This window comes from Ochotona princeps, chromosome 30 (genome assembly GCF_030435755.1).
Source record: "Ochotona princeps isolate mOchPri1 chromosome 30, mOchPri1.hap1, whole genome shotgun sequence".
Classification (NCBI taxonomy): Eukaryota; Metazoa; Chordata; class Mammalia; order Lagomorpha; family Ochotonidae; genus Ochotona; species Ochotona princeps.
In genome coordinates this window covers 11,995,782-12,015,435 of record NC_080861.1, presented here as the reverse complement: position 1 = coordinate 12,015,435, position 19,654 = coordinate 11,995,782, and the positions used below count along the sequence as shown (strand labels likewise).

The following is a 19,654-nucleotide window of genomic DNA, read 5'->3' as shown; positions in this document are numbered from 1 at the left end:
ATTGGAATTAGATTAACAGTCGTAGCATCTGCTTTTGAGTGGGAAAATATATACTGTGATTTTAGTGATTACTTATGTGGAATTACTTCCTCTTTTCCTTCTAATCATTTTCACTGGTTTATTGTCCACATGCTCTAATTTTATTATTATGGCGCATGTTAGAACTGGAAGTTAGAAGAGCAAGTGTGGTATATTAGTTACCTAATCGGAACTTTTTAGTTATGTTGTCCTGGGTTCCCTTAGTGATATTTCAAGAGCCACAGCATAAGTATGCCTTGGTTTATATTTATATTTTTCTTATTAATCAGAATTTTTAAAAAATGAATATCTTTATGGGATTATATATTTCATTACATTCAAACGTTAAATACTGATTAAATCGTGTATTTAGATGATTCATCCTCAAGCGTTTATCCTTTCTTTGATGGAAATATTCAAAGTCTTTTTTCAGTATTTTGAATTATCTAATGTATAGTAATAACTTTAATCTGTAACACAACACTGGAAGTTACGCTCCTATCTGGCTTGACTTTGTACCACTTTACCAGGCCGTAAGCAAGGAGCTGCACAGCCCGTGAGCCGGGCGGCAGGTGCGGGATGAGCTTGCTGTGCCCCTGCACTGGCCCCGATGCTACTTGTTGGCTGTGCTGGTCCTGCATTTCTGTGTACCTCAGAGTGACTCCCCTCAGCACTCCGTTTGAAGAAAGTTTCCATTAGCCTGTTACCAAGAAGAATCCTGAAGTTCAGAGAACTTAGCTAACTTGTTTTGAGACGAACTATATCATGGTTAAGAGCAATTACTGATCCTCTCGGGTCTTCATTTTTTTCTTGTTTCTATCACTATGTGTATTTTTTAATACCTAATATATGATAGATGTTCTTTAAATTCTCTTTCCTGAGGATATATAAATCAGAGGTATAGGGGAAATCTAAGTCCTCCTGTTTCTAAAACTTACATTTTCATAAAAATACTATGCTACAAAAATATCTTCAAATGCTTGTTACCTTTCAATTATTTAAATCCGTAATTATTGATAGGAGTAATTTGAACCTATGATATTAGAAATATATCATTTATTATGTAGAATATCCTAAGTTGCATCTTGCCTGTATTCGTACTTCCAATTTTACATACCTTCTGACTTTAAATTTATGAACCATTGTTACATTTTCTATTTTTGCTAGATCAATAGAAAAGAATAGTTTTGTTCCTGTTAATAGACCTTTGTGTGTGACTTGCTAGGATTATGATGGTACCAGATTATCAGAGGTCTTGATTCCAAATTCAGATCATAAGACCCTGGAGTTGGAAGGAATCGTTTAGGCCGTTAAGTCCCCACCACCCCATCGCTCCAGCTCCTCACCTCCGTGTTTCATGAGAGGCTAGTCGAATGAGTTAGGGTGACGTGCAGGTGGTTTTTCACTACTTCATTTTGGGATAGATCAGTTGAAAGCTCTATTTCTTAGTGAACTAGAATTTCAGTTTCATACACAGTAATGATGATCTTTTCTTAGATAATTTCATCTGCGTCCCCTCTTCCCTTCTAATTCTACCTCAGAAAGTGGAAGCTCAAGAACGAGAGGACATTCTGGCTGGGATGTCTGGCAAAGCAATCAAAGGGAAAGTTGGCAAACCTAAAGTGAAGAAGCTTCAGTTGGAAGAGACAATGCCTTCACCTTATGGGAGGAGAATTGTTCCGGAAATTACAGCCATGAAGGCAGATGCCAGCAAAAAGTTACTGAAGAAGAAGAAGGTATGACACGCCTCTTCGCTTTGCTTTTTTTCTTTCTCTAAACTTTATTCTACATAGAATCATGTAATTTAAATATTTTGGAGTGTGCCTTTATCATGCTTTATTTTTGAATTTAATACAGTTCAACTGTGATAGGAAATCAAACTGGTTAAAGATCACATGTATGTAAAAAAAATAGTCAACTCAATTTTTAAGCATTATAAAAATTTAACTTGGGAAGCAAAAAGACAGGGATTTTCAATCAGCTGGTTTGTTCTGCGAAGGCCAAGAAGGCCAGGGAGCCAGGCTCAGTCCAGACCCCCTCGTGGGCAGCGGGGACTCAGGAACTGCTCCACCATCTGTTGCCTCCCAAGGTTTACACTAGCAAGAAGCTGGGATCAGGAGTAAGGGCAGAATTCAAACTTAGACACCCGTGTGGGATGTAGGCATCTCAGCTGCTGTGTCAACCTCTTCCCCAAACCTCTTCTCACCGTTCAATTTTTTAAATGAAACTGGAAATCTAAAATGAATAATCCACTGAACAGCTTTCTAAATGCAAAACTTTGGGACAAGCAAAAACCAAAGAATTAGTGTATTAACTTTAAAACGTAAACTTTATATCGTGAGGTTTTATAGTAGAAAAGGGTTTGGCTCTCAAAGTAAACTATCTTTTACTATTCATTTTGCTTTTAGTTACACAAATGTTATGCAAATATTATGCCAATAGCCGGCTAAGTAGCACAGAGGATTTTTTTAAATGGTATTTTAATCTGTCTTTGAGCAGGAATGGTTAGAGTTAGCCAGAAGAAGGAAAGTCTGGAAAGAATCTTCAGAGCTAAGGAAACAGAATATGTGACTGGTCCTAAAGACACGGGCTTGTATTTCCAGAAAAGTTGATTTAAGAATCTGAGAAGGATATATAGCTATTTCCAAGAGGTTTTTAGGAATGTAGGGTCATATAATGGAAAGTTTGGGAAACGAGCCTAAGAGCTGGGCTTGAAGATTGCCAAGTTCTTGCTATGGAGCTGTTTGTAGAAGCATAGAAACATTTTGACACTGGAGCAGGTGTTCTCATGTGAACAGAGGTCGGTGCTGCTTTGCTCTCATGTGCCCCCCTATCCTGCATGGTTCGTTTAGTTATGCAAACTTTCCTAGATCCTTGACAGCATGGTTTCTCTCCTTTCCACTTGCTATTTGTCAGGTTCATTTCTCACCACTTTTCCCCTTACATAGTTTCTTGAGATCACCACATCTATGCTGGGAACTTTTTCCATTCATACTGACGCCTCTTAAATCTGTGTCCTACATTATACTGTTCTCAGGAGAACCAGGTTAGTAGGGACACCTGAGTGCCCAAACCCCTGGAATTCAAGCATGTCTGAAACAATGCATCCTGTTCATCTCAAAACCTGCCTTGCACATCATGTAAGCTAATAACAGGATCAGCAGTAACTGATGGAAGCCAGCCACAGGGGGCTTGCTCATTTAATCAGCAGCTAAATCCTACTGACTGCCTACAAGACAATCAGAATGTACCCCCTTGTCTTGGTCAAGTTTGCTAAGCTTTCTCTGAGATCTAGAACTAGTCCCTAGTGGTCTCATGATTTCTACCTTTATTTCATTCCTTTTGGTTATGTATCTGTGTGTATAAAGATGATTTGAACATCAGAGTTACATAAAGCCTAGAGGCTTCCATCCTTTCGTTGACTTGTAAAGTAGCAGGAATGGCCAGAGCTGGGCAAGGCCAAACTAGGAGCGTCATTTGGGTCTCACCCCTGGGTGGCAGGAACCCAAGCACTTGGGCCATCTTCCCCCTTACCCACAGCTTTAGTTGGGAGCTAGATCAGAAATGGAGCAGCTGGGACATGGTCTGTGTGGCATGTCAGCATTGCCCATGGCAGTTACCGCTGTGCCACAGTGCTGGCCCCCAGTTAGATCATTTATACCAGAATATTTCTGAAACTGAATTGACTGCACACACATCCTTTAAATCCTCAGTGACTCCCATGATGAACACAGGTTGCTAGGATACAGCAGTTTGGCTCCTGGATGCCTCCCTGTATTTCTCCTCTTTGATAGTCTTTCCTCTTCCCTTTCATTGGCTCCTAGCAAACTGTTTCCTGTATTTGTAGATCTGACTAATAAAATACAATGTGATGTCCCACGCCTCTGTGCCTCCAACCTGGGATGGTTCCTTAGTCTTAACTTCGATAAACTTGGGTCATTCTTTCAGAACCAGATCAGAAAGGTAGCTTCTCTGTGGTGCCGCCTTTGCCCTTAGGAAGAACTACTCACTTTTTCTATTGAGCGGCTGCTTTATTTCCTAATGATTTCTTTCTTTTTCCACAGTCAGGATGTACCTTCCTGTGCATGACGTGTTGCTTATATCCTTTCAATACTTGAAGATTCTTTTTCTAGTATGTGAAAGCCTCAGTTTGCAGGTAGCCTTCACTACAGTTAGCTATCGGTATGGAAGTCCCTTTGATAATCAGACACTACTTTCTTCTCTTTAAAAAAAATAATTTAGGGGCCTGGTACGGTGGCCTGGCAGCTAAAGTCCTCGCCTTGAATGCGCCAGGATCCCATATGGGCACTGGTTCTAATCCCGGCAGCTCCACTTCCCATCCAACTCCCTGCTTGTGGCCTGGGAAAGCAGTCGAGGACGGCCCAAAGCCTTGGGACCTGTACCTGTGTGGGAGACCTGAAAGAGTTCCTGGCTGCTGGCTTCGGATCGGCGCAGCACCCGCCGTTGTGGTCACTTGGGGAATGAATCATTGGACGGAAGATCTTCCTCTCTGTATATCTGACTTTGTAATAAAAATAAATCTTAATTTGTTTCACCTAGTTGAAGGCAGAGAAATAGAGACAGTGACAGATCTTCCATTCCGTGGTCTGCTCCCTAAATGTCTGTAACAGCCAGGGCTGGGGCAGGCTGAAGCAGGTGGCTCAACTCCTGGCACGATCCCTAGTCAGGTGGCAGGGGCCTACTGCTTTCCTGAGTGCATTAGCAGGAAGCTGGGTTGGAAACAGCAGCTGGAACCTGTACCAGCATTCTGACTGGGGATGCAGCTCTCACCAGTAGCAGCTTAAATGACTACCACAGTGCCTGCCTCAGCCTTCTCATTGCTTATGTTTGTTTCTAAGTACTCATTGTCTGCTTACAGTTCTTATTTTCTGTTATAAATGTCATTTTCTACAAGTAAGTAAAGCACTATGTGATCATGGTCTTCTGTTAGGATCTCAACGGAACTTTTTTTTTTTTTTTTAACAATAGTGAAGATGCTGTTCATTGACTGGAACTCTTTGGTCTTAAATTATTTTAACGTATACATTTTCTTTTTAACATGCAGGGTGATCTTGATACTACCGTAGTAAAAACAGAGTTTGATGAAGAGTTCACTGGGACACCCATGGAGGGTGCCGGAGAAGACGCAGTGACCCCGTTAGCACCTGTCGGCAAAGGTCCCAAACCCAAAAGGGAGAAAAAGGAGCCAGGTGAGGAGTTACTATACGGGTGTTTGATTTGGTATATGTGAGAAAAACTAGGCAGACCTTAGCCAGATTTTTTAAGATTTATTTTATTGGAAAGGCAGATGTACAGAGAAGAGGAGAGACAGGAAGATCTTCCATCTGATGGTTCACTCTCCAAGCAGCCACAACGGCCGGTGCTGCGCCGATCCAAAGCCAGGAGCCAGGAACTTCTTTCCGGGTCTCCATGCAGGTGCAGGGTCCTAAGGCCTTGGGCCGTGCTCGACTGCTTTCCAAGGCCACAAGCAGAGAGCTGGATGGGAAGTGGAGCTACCAGGATTAGAACCGGTGCCCATATGGGATCCTGGTATGTTCAAGGCGAGGATATTAACCATTACGCTATCGCACTGGGCCCCTTAGCCGGATTTTGATGATTTTTTTTCTTTTAGTTGAAATAAATAACTTCAACTTTTATGAATGCTGATTATTTTATGAAAAGACTCTTCATTGTAACAGTTTTAATTTTCCTGATGACATCTGTGGAAGCACAATTCATATGATGTTGCTGTTTGACTTTTAGGTACCAGGGTGAGGAAGACACCCACATCATCTGGCAAGCCTGGTGCAAAGAAAGTGAAGAAACGGAATCCTTGGTCAGATGATGATTCCAAGTCGGAGAGCGACCTGGAGGAAACAGAGCCCGTGGTTATCCCAAGGGATTCTCTGCTTAGGAGAGCAGCTGGTTCGTGATGCATTTTCTATTTACATTACTATGTGTTGTAGTCTGACTTACAGGTTGTTGTTACTATTACCAATGTGGCTAAATACTAAAGTCACTGCTGTTGAACAAATTTCAGTTAGGAAGATGAAAAATGCTGCTCTACAACTTCTTCAAAATTACTGTAATCATGTTTTTTTTTAATATTCATTTATTCATTAATTACATTGCATTACATGACACAATTTCATAGGTACTGGGATTCCCCCCCCTTCACCCCAAACCCTTCCCCCATCATGAATTCCTTCACCTTGATGCATAACCACAGCTCAAGTTCCGTTGTGTAATCATGTTTTCTTTTTTTTTTTTTTTAAAGATTTTATTCATTTTATTACAGCCAGATATACACAGAGGAGGAGAGACAGAGAGGAAGATCTTCCGTCCGATAATTCACTCCCCAAGTGAGCCGCAACGGGCCGGTGCGCGCCGATCCGAAGCCGGGAACCAGGAACCTCTTCCAGGTCTCCCACACGGGTGCAGTGTCCCAATACCTTGGGCCGTCCTCAACTGCTTTCCCAGGCCACAAGCAGGGAGCTGGATAGGAAGTGGAGCTGCCGGGATTAGAACCGGCGCCCATATGGGATCCCGGGGCTTTCAAGGCGAGGACTTTAGCCGCTAGGCCACGCCGCCGGGCCCATGTTTTCTTATCTGTATTATAAAGCTGTTCTTTTCACTCTATAGTTTGAAAGATACCAGCCATGGTGGGTCTAGCAGAAAGTGTCCTGTTCTTTTGTTCTTTCTTTGTGTCCGACTTCTTGTAATTTTTTCTACTTCAGCAGTCTGATTGCATCTACATAAGTCTGTTTTAGATAACCTCAGTGGTAAGGTTAGACTGTAGAATACCATTCTGTTGCTTTATTTTGTGGTTTAGCATGTGGCTTGATCCCTTTTGATATTCATTAACTTGAAGTGTTTTAACAGAATGTAAATTTCTTAAGTTAGTTGATTAAAATCCTGATATAAGAAATAGCTTTTAATTATGTCAGACCTTAAATTCTTGGGCTCTTTGGTCATCAAGTGATTACATTTCTTTATCCTAATGTCCATAGAGGTATTATTTTACAGGCATATTTTTAGCAAGTTATACCATAAATTATCTGAGCTATTTCATACATTAAAAGCAAAGTGTAAAGTTACATATCCTCCAGTTTTTAAATTGCAGTATGTTAGAAATTAGAAAGAAATTATATTCACATTGTACTAGTATGTCTTTTCCTATAATTGATGGCTTGGAATGCATTCTATTAAATTATTGCTTTGATATTTTGAAGTCTTAGGTTTCTATTTTTGTCATTCATCTGAAAGATGATTGTCTTCGTTATTTCATAGTAAACCTGGGTGTGAAGAGAATAAAGTTTTTACCCAAGGTTCAGAGAAAGTTTAGTGCTTCTTGATGAACTGTAAAATTTATTTGTAATCACAGAAATAGAAAGTGTTTGTCATTCGTACCATGGTTTCCTTGGTTACAGTCTCAGTCCGTGTCACCAGTGTATATTCCTTTTTTTTAAGATTTTTATTTTTAAGATTTTTTAAGATTTTTATTTTTATTGCAAAGTCAGATAGAGAGGAGGAGAAGATCTGTTTGTTGATTCACTCCTCAAGTGGTCATAATGGCCGGAGCTGAGCCAATCCAAAGCCAGAAGCTTCTTCTGGGTCACCCATGAGGATTGAAGGTCTGAAGGCTTTGGACCATCCCCAACTGCTTTCCCAGGCCACACACAGGTTGCTGCATGGGAAGCGGGGCTGCCGGGACATGAACCGGTGCCCGTATGGGATCCTGGTGGATGCAAGGCACTTTAGGCACGAGGCTACCAGGCCAGGCCCCCAGTATATATTTTTAGTTTATGCAGCATTACCATATAACCTCCTGCAAGAGATAATGCAGATGTTAACATTGCCAAATTAGTGAGGCCAAAATTTCTGGTTTTCATTCCTTAAGTGCTTGTCTTTTACCTTACATATTTTCAGAGATAGTTGCAACACTTTTCAAATGTGCTATCTGATAATTTTGCATGCGGATAAAGCTAAGATTTGAGTTTAATGTTCATTTTTAATTTTTCTCCTAGCTGAAAGACCTAAATACACATTTGATTTCTCAGAAGAGGAGGATGATGATGCTGATGATGATGATGATGAGAATAATGACTTGGAAGAGTTGAAAGTAAAGGCATCTCCCATAATCAATGATGGGGAAGATGAATTTGTTCCTTCAGATGGCCTAGATAAAGATGAATACACATTTTCACCAGGCAAATCAAAAGCTACACCAGAGTAAGTTATAAAGCAATGTTACTTCCTAACGTGTTACAGTTAGTTGTTGCAATTACCTGCCAAAGGTCTTACAGTGAGCTCCTCCTGAGAAACTGGTAGCATTGTGGCTAGGGTACATCTTCCTCATGAGGGAATAAAATCATTAAAACTGAAGCTGTCCCCATAAATGTGGCTGTAATTTACAGGAGGGAGCTGCACACTTCTTCCTTAAAGGGCTCAACAGTAAATATTTGAAGAATGCAGGTCATATGGGTTTTGTTACAAGGATGTCATTGTGGCAAGGCAACAGTCATAAGCAATATGCGAATAAATGGGGATAACCATGTTCCACGGAAACACTATGTACAAGGATGTGCTGCAGCCAGTGGTTTGGAATCGGACAACCTCTGGCATTGAGAAAAGTTACTCCATTGGTCTTGCTTGGTTTTTCTTGACTTTGGTAAGGTTATGGACTACCAGGTCTTTTGTAAGGACATATTTTCACTCCTATTACGGTTGGTCTTGATCAGGAATGTCGAACTGATTGCCAGTAATCTGGGATCATAAATGGATATTGTTTGCCATCATGGGAATTCTTTGTCGTGGCTTTTGCCATAATTTGTTGATAGTACAATTTGGGACAATCAGGGCAACCATTGAATGTAGCTTAATGGTAATGCTTGGTTTCTGCTTTATATTAATGTGTCTGTTTTATGTGTATTGACAAGTTTGTGAGTGTGTATACACATTTGTGAACATAAAGGAGAGAAAACTTTGGACTAAAGTTTCATGCTGTGATTATAATCCTGCAGTGTGTATTATAGAATCTATCAGGGTCGAGCTCCAATGTTTCAGTCATGTCTTCTTCATGGTTTTTCTTCTTCCTCAACAGAAAATCTTCACATGACAAAAAAAGTCAGGACTTTGGGAATCTCTTCTCATTTCCTTCATACTCCCAAAAGTCAGAAGATGGTATGCACACTTACTTTGTTTTTTTACTGGTTACTTACTGTATCATCAATATATTTTAGTGGCAGAAAGAAAATGGCAAATGAATCAGTTGGTCACAATTGAATATTAAAAATATTCATGAGTAGAAAGCTTCACATTTTGCGCACCGTAATCAGATCTAAACTTCCGGAGGTGATTGCAGTACAGAGGTGCTTACATCTGTGGTTTTTGTAGAGAGTATAATGCAGTAACGACGAAAAATATAAACAGAACATTTTCCTTTTATGCAGTGTGAATGTATAAGGCTTGAGTTTAATAAAGCTTAATATCTAAGTGATTTGGAATCATAAGAGCAATTTCGATTGGTCTGTTTGTATATCATTTGTATGTAGGATTTTTGAGAACACTAAACTGACCCTTGCATTTTAAAATCCCACACAAGACAGACCTGTATTTGCTGCGTATCCTTTACGTGTGGATATTCACTTTGAGCAGCTTGTTGGAACAGTTAGACGTTTACTTAGATTCAAGTAGCCATTTTCTGGCCTAGCGGCTAAAGTCAAGTAGCCATTTTCAAAGCTCCTGCTGCTTGGTAACGGAGAGAAGTGATTGATTAAAGTGATTTGACTAATTGTAAACTGAAAGTAAGCCTACATGCCTTTTATATTAATCTTCAATGATTTCTTGACTTACAAATATGAACTAGTAAAGCTCTGGATATTACTAATGATATATGGTTAACAGTGTTATTTATGTAAATATGAAACAGTTAACCTTTTTCATATTTTAACTTAGTGTGTTTTACTCATCAACTCTTTTAGGTGATTAGCATTTGGAACTATTTTCACTGCACATTTCCATTTTATAGCAAAGTTATTTGAGTTATATTGGTCTATTTGCACCTTTACTGTTGATTGCTTTCAGCGGTACAGTGTTGTGGGTCTAGGAGTCACTGCTCTCCCTTTCCGTCCCTTCTTCCCCCGTAATTTTACTATTTGTATATTCTGGATCATGTGAACAGAAAATAGGAACTTTTAGATCAATTACTACTAAATAAAGGTCATCAGGTTTACTGAGGTCTTTTAGAATCTTACTTTAAAAAGCTTTGTAATTTTAGATTCAGCTAAATTTGAAAGTAATGAAGAAGATTCTGCTTCTGTTTTTTCGCCATCATTTGGTCCGAAACAGACAGATAAGGTTCCTGGTAAAACAGCAGCTGCTAGAAAGGGTATGTATTTATACTTGATCGTTAATCATTGCATAAACTATAGAGATGGTTGATGGAAACATACATTTTAATATGTAACCATGCAAGGGAGTTATAAAGATATCTGCAAGACTGCATCTTAAAGCTGTTGTAATGATAAAATAATCCCATGGGTTGGGATCTAAAGGTAGCTTTCTAGTAAAGCTCCTTTGTGGTGGTTAGGATGTGAAGTGGATTGAAATGTGTATTTATAAGTAGCCTGACTCCTGCGTCAGTCCTGTCCCCTCATGTTGAGGCATTGGTCAGTTCAGTTGCAGTCTTTTTTCCTGTGAGCTCTGTAGCTTCTAGTCTGTAGCCTTAGATGGTTCACAGAACACTTGGAGCTGGTTTGTGAATCTGCCATAATACCAAGGAATATATTTTTAACTCTTTCAGAGAGGTCAGTTTTAGTGCTGTGTGTTGGGAAGATAATGTTGCAAAATTCATGTCATTGATATATGCTGTGTAAGACAGCAAGTGAATAGATGATGCATGTTACTTCCTCACACATCGTAAGTCCTGTGGACAGCACCATTGTAGGTACATATGTGTTGAATACAGCAGAACGTGGACTGTGGCGCCACGGGCTGGAGTGTTGATACACTGGGTGACCCACCCGTGTCCGTTGCCTGTTCCGCGTTAGTGTGCCGTGACCGTCCCTCCATTTCTCAGCTGGAGTATTAACACTCCTGCTCTAGCTGTCCTTATCCAGTGACTGGGGCAAGCTGATCAATGAATATAAGGATCCTGGCTTTCAGAATGATGGTGTCTTGATAACTTAACCCTTCTACTGGCTTCCCTCTCTTCATTGGCTCATTTTTAATTTCACTATATAGTTGAATAGGGAACTGGTATAATTTCCAGAACTCTAGGAGGAGAAACCTTAAATGTTTTCCTCCCAAAATATAACATCCGAAAATACCCATTTCAATCTACGTTACTCTGTGGGACTGTGTAACTTCACATTCCATGTAGTTCCAGTGGTCCACAGCAAGGAGGTAGACCGTCCTACTATGTCATCTGATCCAGTTTTGCTTGGTATAGTTGAACGTGTCGTACAGTACAGGAAAACTGGGAATGGTGGTAAGGAAAAATGGTGCTTTGATCAGCTGGCCACAGGAAGTGTATGTGCGCAGCCTCTTCCTTTAGGCCCCTCGGGCATGGGGAGGGGTGTGTGACCTGGCTGCCCCTGCCACAGTGATGAGGGATCCAGCTGTTGCTCCTTCAAGACCTCATCTCTAGCCTGGAAGCTGAAACAAGAATACTCAGCAGGGGGTTCTGTTTTTAAGTAGAAAAATCTAGTCAGCCATTATTATTATTATTATTATTATGCCAAATTTTGCTTTATTAATTAGAAAGTTGCAGTTAAAGCTGAAAAACAAGGTCTATTTTTAAAACAAAATTCAAACCAAAAGGCTTTTCGTCTATTTGTCTAAGATTTTCATATTTATTTCTACATTAAGGCAACAATTCTGGGTTTTAACTTCTGAATGGAAATGCATTCATTTCTGTTCATTATATTTGAGAGTTGCAAAAATGTACTTTGTCCTGTGTGAGACTATTTGCCTTTACACTGGCACCTAGCAGGAATTGTTTTTGTTATACTATATTGACTTATGAAATGGAACTTTGCTTAGTAGGAAAACGAGCTTCAGACACAGCCCCTATTCCTAAGAGAGCACCCAAACAGAGGAAGCTGGCAGAGACTGTAAACTCCGACTCAGATTCAGAATTTGGCATTCCAAAGAAGCCGACAGCACCAAAAGGTGAGAACTGTCTTCATCGAACCCTGTAATGTATGTCCTGTGGAAAATACTGAGGGGGGATCCAAAAAGTTCCTGGAAAATGAAATTAAATGATTTTGGTTCCCAAAATAAATTCATGTATATTGTATACTAGGTCTTCAGAAAGTACCTGGAAAATATGTATTATAAAAATATATATTATAAAAAGATGCATAAATTTTAAGTTTTATTGTACCAGAATAATTTCATTGTTCCATGAACTTTTTGGAGTATCTTCGTATTTTATTTTAAATTGTTCTTACTTCTCAAAAAGCAGCGTGTCTACAACTCAGTGCTAAGAGTCCAAAGGAAAAAGCAGTTTGGTGTACTCGCTTTTTCAGATGAAAAAAGACAAAGCATTTAAATTAATATCTAAAAGGCTGGGGGGGCCTTCCGAGGTAGGCATTTATTATGGTGGCATGAAGCTGTTGCTTGGATCACCCTACAGAAAACCTGTACTTCCAGTCCTGGCCTCCCGCACGGACTCTGTCCTCTGGCTAACGTGCGCCCAGGAGGCAGCAGGGATGGTGCAGGGAGGTCCCTGCTGCCCACACGGGAAGCCTGGACACATGGTAGCTCCTGTCTTCCACCTGGCCCAGCCCTTACTGTGATGGACATTTGGGGAGTCAGCCAGCAGCTAGAAGATCACTTCCTTTCTGTCTCCTGTTACATGTGGGGTCTGTGATTGGCTGATGCGGTCTTCTGATGACTAAATTCGCGAGTAAATGCACCTAACAATTTGCATTTTTTCTTTAAGTATTGGTCAGTGACAAATTGAGTACCAAAAGCTTTTCCATTACATACCATCTGAGAAGCCTTTTTGTTAAAGGGTTTCCTTTTGAAGGAATCAAGAATCACATGCAAAATGTGAATGTGTTCTTCTCTAGATCAAGGTCATTAAAATGTGTTGCTGCAACTTTGCCGATAGTCTAGATGTGTCTACAGAATACCATTTAGTAGTGTCAACTGCAGGATTGATAAGCTGCTGCCATTCAGTATGCCAGTGGTATGCCGTTTATATTTAAGAGCAGGATTCCATTGCTCCACTGATTGGGGCCTGCCAAAGAGTTAGGTTTGGTTGCATTCTTACATTGCACTTTACTTTGAGAGAAAAATCTATCCTATCTTTAAGGTAAAGGCCGAGGAGCAAGGAAAAGGAAAACTTCTGGCTCTGAAAATGAAGGTGACTATAACCCTGGCAGGAAGACCTCCAAGCCCCCCAGCAAGGTAAGGAGCGGTGTCTTCATAGTACCTGCCTCTCCTTAACAAGGCTGTGACTGACTTTGTCCAGTGTTGCAGGGTCTTACATCTGTTATCAGAACAAACTTACATAATCAGACTGTTTCTAGGATAAAAGTGTGCTTGGCTTATTCATTGCACTGTAGTACTGCGCTCTAATGGACTGCTTTGGAATTGGATTTGTGTGACTAGAGCCAATCTGATCTTCTAAAATTGTGAATTCCAGGGGTGAGCACTCAGTGCCATAGTTAAGTTACTGGGATGCTTACACGCTATAGTCCAGTGCTTTGAGTGAGTCCTGGACCCTCGGGTTCCCACTCAGCCTCTTGAGCACACTGCCAGGCACTCGAGTTCTTGGCTTGGCCCATCCCTGGCTGTTGCAGGCAGTGGGAGTGAACCAGTAGGCAGAAGATGGCCATCTGTCTGCATCTCAGCCTGCCTTTCAAACAAAATGAAGATAAAAAAATTCCGTAACTGTGGTTGGTGCTTTTTTAGAAGGGCACTATTTATGCGCATGAATGACATCAGATGTTATTACTTGCCTTTTTTTTTTTTTTTTTCCTCTGCCCCGGTAAAACTTAGGTTTGTGTTTAAGTGTTTAAGGTTTGATGCTCCTTTCCATGCTGGCCTCTCCCATCCCCTCTGCTGTCCCTCGGTCCACCTGGCGCCTCCTGTGCAGTTGTAGAAACACTTGGAGTATGTACTACACAGTGCAGGAGTATGTTTTCCTCCGCTGAATTCTTGATAAGGACTTAAAAATAGAATAATTTACTTGCTTGGGAATCATGCATATTTGTTCCATAACCTGATGTACTTGAGTTTGTGGAAAAATGGAATGAAAATCTAGTTTGAGAAAGTGTTGCATTTCTGAGCTTGGAGCTTGGTCAACAATGACAACCAGGAAGGCAAGCTGTTAAGTCTCATCCTGTCTTCATTGCATTGCTAATTTTAAAAGCATTACTTGTAGTACTTCCTAAATGTAAGTATAAGGAGTCATAGTTTTTAACCTTGGGGTTTTCAATCTGATTTTCAAAATCCAGAAAGCGAAGAAAGCATCTTTTGATCAGGATTCAGATGTGGACATCTTCCCCGCTGACTTCACTTCCGAGCCGCCCTCTCTGCCACGATCTGGCCGGGCAAGAAAAGAAGTAAAATATTTTGCAGAATCTGATGAAGAAGATGTTGATTTTGCAATGTTTAATTAAGTGCCCAAAGAGCACAGAAACATTTTAACAAATACCTTGTGTTGTCCTTTGTCTTTTTCTGTCTCAGACTTTTGTACATCTGGCTTATTTTAATGTGATGATGTAATTGATGGTTTTTTATTATTGTGGTAGGCCTTTTAACATTTTGTTCTTACACATGCAGTTTTATGCTTTTTTACTCATTGAAGTGTCATGTACTGTCTGATTGGCTCGTAGAGTTGTAATAGACTGCCGTGCGTTAGCACAGATTTTAATTGTCATGACCGCAGACGACAGACCTGCTTTTTGAAATGAAATTTAAACATTAAAAATGGAACTGTATTCCTGTCTCTTTACTGAAGGTAAAAACATAGTAAAAGTTCCCACGCCGCTTTAAAATAAATATATTTTATTCTTTGCCAGGAGACTCCATGGAAAAAGGTAAACAGTATATGAACATAGAAAGCATCGTTAAACAATCTCAATGTACAAACAGCCAGTGAAAGTACATCACAGACTTGCTAATATACCAAAAAAAAAAATTCACTAGTGCTTAAATGAGAACTAAGAAACAGCCCCTTGTATCTGTTACCACTCTACCGCAGCTTTCACTCTGCTTCATAGTGACCGAACAAGGGCAGAGGCGGCCGACTCTGTGCCCATGCCTCGGGGAGTTCATACAAACCCCGTGGCATCAAGAAGGCTGGAGGAAAAAAAAAACCCCAGTATCAGGCATGAATCAGGAAGGACACTAGAGGTCCATGGGTCAGGTGCTGACCAGCCTACTAATTATCCCATGAAATTCCCCTAATGGCTTGTGTACAGGTAAACAAAGTTAACACTGAAGAGTGTTTTTGCCTTGGAGGCTATCATTACTGTAAAAATGTAGTGTGTTTTCTTTTAAAACCATGTAGTTTTGTCATTAAACAATAAACCACTTTCAATTTAAAGTGACAACAATTGGACAAATGACATTTGATTAACTGAACTGGCAGTTACACTGATACAGAATTTTCTCTGCTAGTACAGTGAATTTGTATACTTTTTACTGGGCAACATGAAACAAAAGATGCAATTTGAGAGCATCAAAGAGCAAGGACAAGCTTCCATACTAACTAAATTAGAATACCTTTAAATTGTCACACTGTACAACAGTCCTGTTTCCTTACCTTGATGTCTTGATTATCCCACGAAAGCAAGACAAGTATCTTTTGTTAACCCTTCTTACGTGGACAGTAGTCTATTTCATAACCTTGGTGTCTCGGTGAGGTTGAATATGCAAGACAAAAGAAAAGCACCAAACATACAGTCTAGAAAGAACATTGCTGTATGTACAAAGTCTTCAGAAAATTAACCAGGGGTGACTCATTTTGACTGGATCTTTGCCATGCAATCTTGAATGTTCAAAAAGGAAAATAGAAGCTTTAACTAGTTTCTGGGTGCACAAAATGGCTGATTTTTAGAAGTTGAGCAGTTTGTATTTCTAAGTTACACAGTGAGGAGGATATATATTGATACATATGAAAACTTCTTGGTCCTTCTTGAGTTTTAATATATTTTCAGTCCAAAAACTAAGCAGCAGTAAGAATGTTTGTTCTTGCGTTTTCAATCCCGGAACTGAAGGTACGGGGGGATGTCTGAAGTAGCTGGAAGCTCCTACTGTACCAGTGGCGACTGACTGACCCCGCTGTTGTCCATGGAGCTGGGTGAGATGCTGGGACTGTGTTCCGCTGGGTTCCCACTTGAACTTGGGGTCAAGGGTTCATGTCCTTCCGAATTCTCCAGCATTTCCTGAATAAGAGGCGGCATTGATCCAGGAATTTCCATTTTCAAGGTAATGACACGTTCTGCACCTTTTAAACAGATAAGAGAAGTCTGGTTAAAATGAAGGAGTTAAGCTGGATATGAAGGGCCCAAGTTTCTCTGTATCTAATGGGACGTTGGTTTGGGAAAGTCGAGCCGATTTCCATCTTTGTTGAAAAGCTGTTGACTACCAGAGCTCTCCGTACAAACGTGTGCGTTTAGATTGGTGATTGCATCGCCACATATCACCATGTACTGTGAAGTCAGAATTGGTCTTGATTCTGAATCAGCTAAGGGCCACAGTACCCACAGAGGGCCTCCCCCATTGCTGGCTGAACTAAGCTATCTTTGCGGAACCAACAACTAGTATGGTTGCTCATCTTAAAAGGTACAAACATAACCTCCCAAAGACGCTCCTAATTTTGCGGTGTTCAAATAGTTTTACTATATAGAAAGGAGCGGAGACGTGGTGACGTGTTTAAATGGGATAGTCTTATACCTGGATCAGTTTTAGAAAACAGTCATTTATCAAGGAAAGGCTATCTTAAAATTGAGAGAGGTGAAAGGGTACCAGTTATCCACAAAACGGAGGAACTGACTTGTGTGACAGTAGGGAGTGGTCGGCAGTGCAGAGGCCGAGCAGGAGCCACATGTGCTTTAACATCAAAGCCACTGACTGCGTTAGCCGCAGTTCTCGTGCTCGAGAGCCACGTACGGGCCAGGGGCTGATGTTCCGGACAATGCGCATTACGTCACATTTCCATTATCGTGGTGAATTATGTTTATGGTAATTTTTTTATCTTGTTAAAAAAAACTGGTCCAGTTTTTACAGAAAATGACAGTATTAAGTGATAACCAGTGTAATTATGACTGTTACCTGCTGTTTGTTTCAAACTCATGGTAGGGATGAACTCAGAATGTCTCATTCAAGAAACCTCTTAGCAGGAAGGCCAGACTTGACCCTGCTCGTTAGCAAGTTCAGTGCTCCGAGCACCGTGCGGCTTGTTGGGTGTGCGGAGGCTGCAGGGACGGGGCACGTGCTGACGGGGGACGATGCCAGCGCGGCAGAGCTGCTGAAGCGTCCCTCTGCGTGGACATAGCTAGTCCAACACCTCACGGGCTATCGCTCCAGGCCCTGCCGGAGCTGCTGCAGTGAAAGTCACTAGGCAGTGAATATTTATACCTCCCAGGAAGACGAGAGTCAGTCTGCCAATAGGCATGACCAGCGGCTACGGGGCGGAAAGAGAAACTGAGCCAATCACAGTTACTCTAAGTAGCACTCGCTTTCGTTAAGGTTTGGCTGTTCGGGAAAAACAGGAGCCAAACTTACATACGCCAAAGCTGTGTGGAAAGCTGGGGTGAAATGTATTAGAGTAGAAAATGAAAAAGTCTGTCATACGGTGCATGCTCTTAAACACTGTTTTTCTCATCAGTCACCTGAATTTTAAAATTCTCTTCAGATCATTATGTAGGCTAAGAATTTTACAGTTTCATTTCCTTTTAAGGAGAGACACTCAATTCCTTTGGAGTTCAGTGAGAAGTGAGTTTCAGAACTTTACAAAAGCTAGCAGCTATTAAACATCCAGCATGAAAAGCAGCCCCAGCGAGCAAGGCCCTCGCTCTGCCCGCCCGGAGCGCGGCCCGCGCCGTACCTTTAGCACTGATGCTGCGGAGGTCTGTGATTTTCATTAAGATCTTTGGGAACATGTGAGGCTTGCTGGGTCGTCTTTTTCGGATATAAATTTTCAGTGCTTCCAGCAATGGTTCTTGTAGCTTATCTACTTTCGTTGGTTCCTCTAGGTCCTGGCGGTCTAGATACCAGGAATAAAGGATTAGAAAATCAGGATCGGGAAAAATGTAATCCAGCCACAAGGTGGAGGAATCCACCATGGGGGGAGGGTAGGGTTTGGGGCATCCCCAGAGCCTATGAAACTGTCACATAATGCAGTGTAATTAATTATATATAAATAATATATATATAAATAATATATATACATACATATATATAAATAAATAAATCAGGGTCGGGACAGAAAGGGTGATGCAATTTCCAGGTTAGAGTCCTGCCCATGTTTCTCTTGTTTTCTTGTTCCTACCATCTTAGGATTTCCTTTAATTTAGTGAGTCAATCACATATGCAGATTTGGAAAAATAAGCAATTGCTTCAAAGCAGTGATACTTGGAAAATCATCTCATGTTGGTCTAAAGCACATTTTGATGGCTGCTTTTATCCCAAGGAGTTACCTCTTATGGCCAGGAGGTGTCACTACAGAATGAAATTGCACCAAGTCTGCTGTAAGACAGTTAGGAAAGCAAGGTAAATTTGCCCTATAATTAAAGCCATTATTTTTTAGCTACTTAGAATCCAGCCTCTTTTGAGCCAGCAGGGATCACTACAGAGTATAAATCCATACTTGATCTGGGTCTTCCAAGGGCTGCTGGGAGGCCCAGCCAACAACTAGCATTCGCAGCCACTAAATTAACAAACAGAACCTGCAAGCTTGGGCCACCTAGTGTCCCTAGTGGTTTATAATAGTTTGATCCTGTCTTGAAAAAGTAACTGAAGACCAAACATTTTGGCATTTCTTTTAGGGCAGGAGAATCCCAAGTAGGATCAGTTTCTAAGAACATGGGAAAACACAAGCCCAGTTGTGCGCCAGGGTTTTTAGTCACATATTTTCCTATGCAAAATAGCTCCACAACAACAGTGAAGGCCTTCCCCATGTATTACAAGACTGAGGTGGTTCTTTGTGGGATCCCACTTGGTACCTCCACAGATAAGGCAGATGGCACTGAGCAGGCCTGTTTCTGTGTCGTCCATTTCCAAAGGCAGGAGCTGGTTGGCAAAGGTGAACACGAGGTCGGTGAGTGGCCCAAATCCAGCATTGTGCATCTGAGTTCGATTGAGGGTGAGGCCGTCTGAGAAAGTCATGGTGTCTTGCTCTGGGGTGTACCTGGTGCAAATTCTAAGAATCTGGAAGAAAAAACATAAGCCCACATAGGATCTGTGATGGACAGAAGTGTGCGTGGAGACTGTCAGTCGGACATGGGCAGGAGACCGCAGTGTCCAGGCTCTGCCTGCATCAGTGCGAAAGCCTTACCCCGTTGAAGACGTCCGATCTCTTCCACAGCTCTTCCACTGAAAGCCTACAGAATTACAACCCAGGGGATACAGCCACTAAGGGCATGATAAATAAGAAAACTAAGAAATGGCTGTC

General features: G+C 41.1%; 2 protein-coding genes across 8 annotated transcripts in view; one reads left to right on the top strand and one right to left on the bottom strand.

The window, feature by feature from the left end:
- Positions 1 to 14,974, top strand: part of TOP2B (DNA topoisomerase II beta) — a 62,858-nt gene extending 47,884 nt beyond the window's left edge. For 2 of the 4 annotated variants that reach the window (XM_004588287.2, XM_058657243.1), the window contains exons 28-36: positions 1,560 to 1,754; positions 5,084 to 5,228; positions 5,782 to 5,943; positions 8,046 to 8,250; positions 9,122 to 9,201; positions 10,298 to 10,408; positions 12,067 to 12,192; positions 13,343 to 13,437; positions 14,490 to 14,974. In XM_004588287.2, coding sequence (XP_004588344.2) covers positions 1,560 to 1,754; positions 5,084 to 5,228; positions 5,782 to 5,943; positions 8,046 to 8,250; positions 9,122 to 9,201; positions 10,298 to 10,408; positions 12,067 to 12,192; positions 13,343 to 13,437; positions 14,490 to 14,654 — 1,284 coding nt within the window. In that variant the 3' untranslated portion in view covers positions 14,655 to 14,974. Of the gene's footprint in view, positions 1 to 1,559; positions 1,755 to 5,083; positions 5,229 to 5,781; positions 5,944 to 8,045; positions 8,251 to 9,121; positions 9,202 to 10,297; positions 10,409 to 12,063; positions 12,193 to 13,342; positions 13,438 to 14,489 lie in introns of all 4 variants that reach the window. The other 2 variants (XM_058657244.1, XM_058657242.1) reach the window with 1 other exon arrangement.
- A 51-nt stretch (positions 14,975 to 15,025) lies between these two features.
- Positions 15,026 to 19,654, bottom strand: part of RARB (retinoic acid receptor beta) — a 350,041-nt gene continuing 345,412 nt past the window's right edge. For 2 of the 4 annotated variants that reach the window (XM_012927894.3, XM_004588285.2), the window contains exons 6-8: positions 19,206 to 19,410; positions 18,089 to 18,247; positions 15,026 to 16,486 (exon numbers count right to left, since the gene is read on the bottom strand). In XM_012927894.3, the coding sequence (XP_012783348.1) occupies positions 16,290 to 16,486; positions 18,089 to 18,247; positions 19,206 to 19,410 (561 nt within the window). In that variant the 3' untranslated portion in view covers positions 15,026 to 16,289. The remainder of the gene's footprint in view (positions 16,487 to 18,088; positions 18,248 to 19,205; positions 19,411 to 19,654) is intronic. The other 2 variants (XM_058657246.1, XM_058657247.1) reach the window with 1 other exon arrangement.